Consider the following 7,421-nt stretch of genomic DNA (forward strand, 5'->3'; position numbering starts at 1 on the left):
AAATCAGTAAACATGGGTTTCACGGTTACATACGCCACTGGTACGTCAGTTGAGTCAATGGTCAATAATACTATCATGCAATCTGAACTGGATGACGTCATCAACACAGATAGGAAGCTGTGCTAAACTGGATGATGTCATCAACACAGATAGGAAGCTGTGCTAAACTGGATTATGTCATCAACACAAGCTGTGCTAAACTGGATGATGTCATCAACACAGCTAGCGTGTATGATTGCTTGTGTGCTAAACTGGATGATGTCATCAACACAGCTAGCTTGTTTGCTGTGCTAGGAGAAACTTGTCCAGTGTGGGATATGAACTGCTTTCTGCTGCAAAGTGTCTTTCATGCTAAGTTTGCTAACCCAAACTTATTATTATTATTATATGCTTGTTCGCGTTGACATCACCAAGCAAGCTTGGCTAGTCTTCGCATAAGCCAAATGAACAAAAGAGGCCAATAGAGAGGTTAAGTTTCACGTAAAAGTCTTCCGTCCGTGAACTTTTACGTCAAAAATAATTAACAAAACTCACGTAAAATTTGACGTGTTTTACGTGAGTTGACTGTCCCGCACGTAAGTAGTGACTACACCCAATTTCCAAAACTTGCTCCGATCGCTTCGATTTTGGTCTCATTCGATTCTCCCAGGCGTAGTACATAGGAAATCTGTAAGTATTATTCGAATCGGCCCAGCCATTCTTGAGTTATAGTGATTTGAAGTGCGCCAAGTTGGACTTTTGCTGGAAACAGAAATGAATGGGAGCGATGGGAGAATCGAGAACGACCGCACAGTCCGTGCATGCAGTACAGTGTACAGTGCACACGCCTCGTCACTCGAACTACGCGTACGAAATTGCATACTTAGGTATGCTGGCGCAGAACAAATTCCCTTGTAGAGGAAGACGAAAGCGTCTCACCGCCTTGTAATTTCACATGGCCAGTAGTTTTTCGACGCTGAAGCCGATGGTATAGTCCGCGACGCTGCGACCCGACCAGAACCCGAAATTCATACCCTGAAAAAGCGCTGAGCGCAGAGCTCCTAAATTTTGTCGTATGGAAACGGGACTTCGGGTCTCAAGGGCACGAACATCTCCTCTCTCAGATAAAGCAATTCACTCGATGCGATATTCTACAATTTGACCTAGCCACGCCGAAATGCACTGCCATGTTGGATTCTCCCATCGGAAGTATAGAAACTTGTTTCCAAAAAATCAGCGTCTGGGTGCGAGGGAGTAAAGTCACTAACGTAAGTTCGTGACGTGAGTTTTCGGAAGTTTTGTTTGGTCTTCCCGATCGAATTTGTGTGAGTTTCCATAGTTTTATCGAGTTTGTTGGAAGATTTGATATTTGAACAAGCGTTTCGGAGACTGCAGTTTGAATATCGCTACAAAGACAACTAATTGCACAGTAAGCATTTCATATAGGATTTGATATTTGTGTGAACTAAACCCGAATCCTGCCACGGAAAATTTGACGTCACGTCGCACGTGTAACTTAACCTCTACATACGTAACGTAAGATTTTCACCGCGTTTTGAAAAAAGGCAAAAAACGTGCAACTTAACCTCTCTAATGAGGTGAACACACGCGTGCAACTGCAGAATAGGCAAAAGGAATATACATGGGTACAATAAGCCAGTCTTAAAGACAGTCCTAAAAACAGTCCTAAAAAACAGTCCTCAAGACAGTACTAAAGACAGTTCCAAAGACAGTCCTCAAGACAGTTCTAAAAACACACGAAATGTCAACTATAACCCAAACTAACAATAAAATGACCAGACATCCAAGTATGAGCACTGCAATCTAGAACCAGTGACAACGCCGATACACTGCTGTTTTCTGGACAGTGACAATACCTATGAATGCCGATACACTGCTGTTTTCTGGACAGTGACAATACCTATGAATGCCAATACACTGCTGTTTTCTGGACAGTGACTTACAATAGACATGGTTAGCATTTTACAGTTCACACTAACTCCGACCATCGGCCTGTACCGTTTTTTGAGTGTTTTCAAGACATGGTTTGCATTTCGGTTTCTGACACAACGATGGGCTTGTGATGTCACCCTAGTTGGAATCTTATCGTTCCGTTCTCCCTGTAAACAGGGCCTCCTATCGCCGAAACGATACCAAACCGACAGTATGCTGGGTGCTGGGTACGAGTACCGTTAGATTTAGCGTGTACAGTACTGTGGAGCGGCGGAGAACGAAGAACGGAGAAGTGAAGAACAGAGCGGTGAAGAACAGAGCGGTGAAGAACGGAGCGGTGAAGAACGGAGCGGTGAAGAACGGAGCGGTGAAGAACGGAGCGGTGAAGAACGGAGCGGTGAAGAACAGAGCGGTGAGGAACAGAGCGGTGGAGAACAGAGCGGTGAAGAACGGAGCGTTGAGGAACAGAGCGGTGGAGAACAGAGCGGTGGAGAACAGAGCGGTGGAGAACAGAGCTGTGAAGAACGGAGAACGGAGCGGTGGAGAACAGAGCGGTGGAGAACAGAGCTGTGAAGAACGGAGAACGGAGCGGTGGAGAACAGAGCGGTGAAGAACGGAGAACGGAGCGGTGAAGAACAGATCGGTGGAGAACAGAGCGGTGAAGAACGGAGAGGTGAAGAACGGAGAACGGAGCGGTGAAGAACAGAGCGGTGAAGAACAGAGCGGTGGAGAACAGAGCGGTGAAGAACGGAGCGGTGGAGAACAGAGCGGTGAAGAACAGAGCGGTGGAGAACGGAGCGGTGAAGAACGGAGAACGGAGCGGTGAAGAACGGAGAACGGAGCGGTGAAGAACGGAGCGGCGGAGAACGGAGACTTTACCATCGGATAAGAACGAAACTGCTGTGTTCGCGAAAGATAAGAACGGGCTAGGCTAGAACCCTGACCCCCCCCCCCCCCCTCCGTTCTTCGGCGCCGTGCAGTAGTGTAGTGTAAAGTGCTAACCATGTGTAAACATTAACTGGTTTGAGGGAAAGAGAGAGTGTAAACACCTATCAATTCTGTTCGCTGTACCTTGAATCCATCAAACGTGCGATAGAAGGAGTCTAGGAGAAGCTGGGCAAGAGAGCTGAGTTGCGAGGTTCTATCCCATCCATCGCTGCAGTGGATCATTGCCATTACACCGCGGTCTTCAACATGCCTTGCTATCACGTAACAACCCTATGCAAACAACAGTCAGCAAGAACAACAACAAGAACAAGAAAAAGGACAACAGCAGCAGCAGCAGCGACCAAGAGCAACAGCAACAACGTGAGAATAAAGACGTGAAAGAACAACAGCTAAAAAAAAGTAACATATTTTGCTTAGTTTTACCTCGGATACTGAGCCAGTAATAAATTTAAAAAAGAGAAGGTGGTTGCCACAGAACTCTTTCTCATGTGTTTTCTACTCTCTTTTTTCTTCTTCTTTTCTTTACATCCTTTGCATAGCTTCGGAAATAATGATACTCAGAACAGTGACATGACATGATATTTTACCAGACGCTCCCTATAAGAACTAGTCACAGTCGCAATCACTTTGCTTTATCAGTGCTACCACACCATTCTAGCCAAATATCAGTAGGATACGAAAAGAAAATGTATCATCTGGGGGCTCCCCCCCCCCCCCCCCCCCCATCATAGTAACCCCAGTATACACACACAAACACAGAAACACACGCGCACACACGCACACACAGGCGCCGAAATGTTCGCGGTTCTAAGTGAGACTCGGACTGAGTTTCGGATTTTTCCCAAGACTGATGATGATCTTGCTTAGCAGGGCAGGAGAGAGCTATGGGAACATTCATGGTGACCAGTTTAATAAAAGAAATCGGGATTATGACTTCTAAACCAAGCAGAATGGTAACATTGGACATTATCATGGCCGCTGTCGGCATGTCGTGACATGCTTCCAAAATCAGCAGGTTACTAACATTTCGGCAGGTGTGGCAACACGGGTTCATTCATAAAACAATTACCGCTTCTTTCACCTCCCGCATAAACACAAACACACGCATGCACCCCCCCCCCCCCCCCAAACACACACACACACACGTGCACACACACACACACACACACACACACACACCTCAGACCTGCCCATCGTGGAAGCGATGATAGCAAACAGCTATGTTAGACGTAGCAACCTGTGCCGGGATACACACAAACACACCCCACACACACGCGCACGTACACACGCACGCACACACACACGTGCACGCCAACACCACAATTATCGTGTGACTTACTCTAAGCACGGAGCTGCAGTGGTTGAGCCATTGACTGGACTCCAGCTGTGAAAACCAGTGTGTGTTGGAAGGGTTACAACAGACTTTGTGAAGCTTGTCTATACTCTCTCTCATAGCGTGAATGTTGGCAATGTCCAGAAAGAGCAACTTGCACGACTTGTAGCGGTTCACTGTGTCTTCTGTGCCCTTGCCCTGCAATACACACACACACACACACACACACACACACACACACACACACACACACACACGCACACACACACGCACACACACGCACACACACACACACACACGCACGCGCGCACACACACACGCGCACACACGAGGGGGGAGGGGGGTCAGAAGAGAAACTCCACTTCCTACACATCGGACCTGCAATCCACAGACTCAGAAGAAAACCATTTTTTTCTACAAAGAACACAAAACCCGGCTCGAGACAAACATCAACCGTTACAGTAGAGTGGCGAATATCCGCACCGCTAGGGCTACAGGTCTATCTCCAGGGATTCAGATTAGGAATCACCAGCATGTTTGGAAAAGGGATAAAGGTTTTACACCTATCTATTGTAGACTAAAACCTGCACATACTCTCGTGGTTTCAGCATTTCTCATTCTCCGAGGCAGCACAACAGGAACCAGACACACTCCAGCTTCTCAAAATGGCTGACTCCAACCTGTTATCACACATGATTGTATGCACCAGTATATTGGTGCTGCAGGGGGGGGGGGGGGGGGGGGGGGGAAGGGGGATCGTGAAACCTCGTTTTTCGTCCCTTCAATTCAACGCAAACAGGCATTTTATTTCGGATAGTTGACACATTCGGATAGGTGACGTTCGGCTAACCGGCATTCTACTTTAATTCAAGCAAAATGCTCCGTGAGGTACACCGACAAAAGCAGGGGAACATACAGCTTTAACTCAGGTCAGTTCTGTGCCCTGTTATCGCACTTTCTGACTGCATATTATCTTGTGGTCATGGACAGTTGCTTCATAACTCGTTCCCATGACTTTTCTTCAATTTTGAACCTACAATTAGTGAATTACAAGATTTTCCTTCAATGCACCAAATGTCAGTCTACCTTGAGCATGTTTCCGCCTGCAGCAACTCTTGATCTGGCGTCGAATATGACAAGGTCTTCTGTCGGGCACGTTAACCTTGCTGCTTTGATCACGTCTTCATCATGAACGGAGTACTGGAGCAACAGCGACAACAACCAACAGCAGCAGCAGCAGCAGCAGCAGCAGCAACAGCAGCAGCAGCAGCAGCAGCAGCAACAGCAGCAGCAGCAGCAGCAACAGCAGCAGCAGCAGCAACACCAGCTTGGAAACTTAGTTGTGATATGAATAGCAAGCTGCCTAGTATAGAGGCCTGCTTTGAATAGCAGCCTGGTTTTCTAGATGCACTGTGGGCACATTATGCCTAGTTGCAATGTTGACATACATAGCAGGGTGTGGTTTAAAGCCTGATTTTGAACTGAAGCCTAGCCCGCCCATAGACTTACACAGGCAGGAAGAAGCCAGGTCTATATAGCCAGGCCTATATCTATGCCAGGCCTATATCTATGCCAGGCCTATATCTATGCCAGGAAGCCTATATCTATGCCAGGAAGCCTATATCTATGCCAGGAAGCCTATATCTATGCCAGGAAGCCTATATCTATGCCAGGCCTATATCTATGCCAGGAAGCCTATATCTATGCCAGGAAGCCTATATCTATGCCAGGCCTATATCTATAGGACATTACGGTTAGCAAAACCCTCCTGTTTCCACTGCTACTGGGTTAAGTCTTCAACATGATGCTAACGACGGGGTTTTCCACCAAACCTGATAACGTTAGAACTTAGAAATGTTCAACTAACATTGCCACCCCACATATGCAAAGCCTAGGCCACATTGGCCAAACAAAACCACTATATAGCTTCCTCTAGGTTAGGGCAGTGTGGGTAGTGAGGGTTAGAGAGAGAAAGAGAGAGAGAGAGAGAGAGAGAGAGAGAGAGAGAGAGAGAGAGAGAGAGAGAGAGAGAGAGATAGAGAGAGCGAGAGAGAGAGAGAGATAGAGAGAGATAGAGAGAGATAGAGAGAGATAGAGAGAGATAGAGAGAGATAGAGAGAGAGAGAGAGAGAGAGAGAGAGAGAGAGAGAGAGAGAGAGAGAGAGAGAGAGAGAGAGAGAGAGAGAGAGAGAGAGAGAGAGAGATAGAGAGAGCGAGATAGAGAGAGAGAGATAGAGAGAGATAGAGAGAGATAGAGAGAGATAGAGAGAGATAGAGAGAGATAGAGAGAGAGAGAGAGAGAGAGAGAGAGAGAGAGAGAGAGAGAGAGAGAGAGAGAGAGAGAGAGAGAGAGAGAGAGCAGAGTTCTTCACTTCACACTGTGGATACTGTCGAGTGTAGCATGAGTTCATTGCTATGGCTAACCTTTCCCATGGCACCAGGTAAAGGCTGAGCACATCGCATAATGCCATTCTGTCGTTTAGCATTGTACCAACACAACACTGGTAGGCGTCCCTGTGGTTAACAACACAACACAACACAACACAACACAACACAGACACACACACACACACACACACACACACACACACACACACCACACACACACACACACACACACACACACACACACACACATACACACACACACACACACACACACACACACACACACACACACACAGAGACACATACGTGCACACAGGACACAAAAGATAACACAGACTGGAACAAAATCAATATCTCAGGTACAATCGTTTTGTTTTTCAAAATGAAAACTATTTGTTTGGTAGTGGGTGGGCTTTAGGAGTTTTGTTTTGAAATAATCACAGAATTCCCATGGAGAGTGCCCAGGTGCTGCTGGATGCGTTAGATTCAAATGAATGTGTTGTACAAGTTTGCTTTCTTGCAGAAAGGGATAGGTGGGTAGGTGGGTGGTTCTGAAAAATTACTAAAACTTTTTTGTTTTTGAAAAAACAAAAAAACAAAAACAAAATGATATGCCCAGATAGCCGCTTTTATTAGACACATTTCCACGACAGTACTGTCGGATCAGCCTCCTAGCCTAGGCCGTTCGTATTTTTCAAGTACTGCAGTCTATTCACAGTTGAGTCACCATCATTGTATACATTGGTATGCTGTGCTTGGTGAAATCCTAGCATGTCCGCTCTTCAGCACCCAACAGTACAAGTACTGCAACATGAAATCT

The 7,421-nt window shown here is 46.5% G+C and overlaps 2 protein-coding genes across 2 annotated transcripts in view; both read right to left on the reverse strand.

The window, feature by feature from the left end:
* The window catches only part of LOC135810271 (myotubularin-related protein 2-like), a 19,902-nt gene extending 13,179 nt beyond the window's left edge, over window positions 1–6,723 (reverse strand). The window contains 4 exon segments of the mRNA XM_065323751.1: window positions 3,004–3,150; window positions 4,220–4,411; window positions 5,300–5,413; window positions 6,638–6,723. Of these exon segments, the coding sequence (XP_065179823.1) occupies window positions 3,004–3,150; window positions 4,220–4,411; window positions 5,300–5,413; window positions 6,638–6,676 (492 nt within the window). The 5' untranslated portion in view covers window positions 6,677–6,723.
* Window positions 6,693–7,421, reverse strand: part of LOC135810655 (serine-rich adhesin for platelets-like) — a 21,147-nt gene continuing 20,418 nt past the window's right edge. The window contains exon 15 of the mRNA XM_065324146.1: window positions 6,693–6,727. Within this exon, the coding sequence (XP_065180218.1) occupies window positions 6,693–6,727 (35 nt within the window). The remainder of the gene's footprint in view (window positions 6,728–7,421) is intronic.

This window comes from Sycon ciliatum, chromosome 2, assembly GCF_964019385.1.
Source record: "Sycon ciliatum chromosome 2, ocSycCili1.1, whole genome shotgun sequence".
Classification (NCBI taxonomy): domain Eukaryota; kingdom Metazoa; phylum Porifera; class Calcarea; order Leucosolenida; family Sycettidae; genus Sycon; species Sycon ciliatum.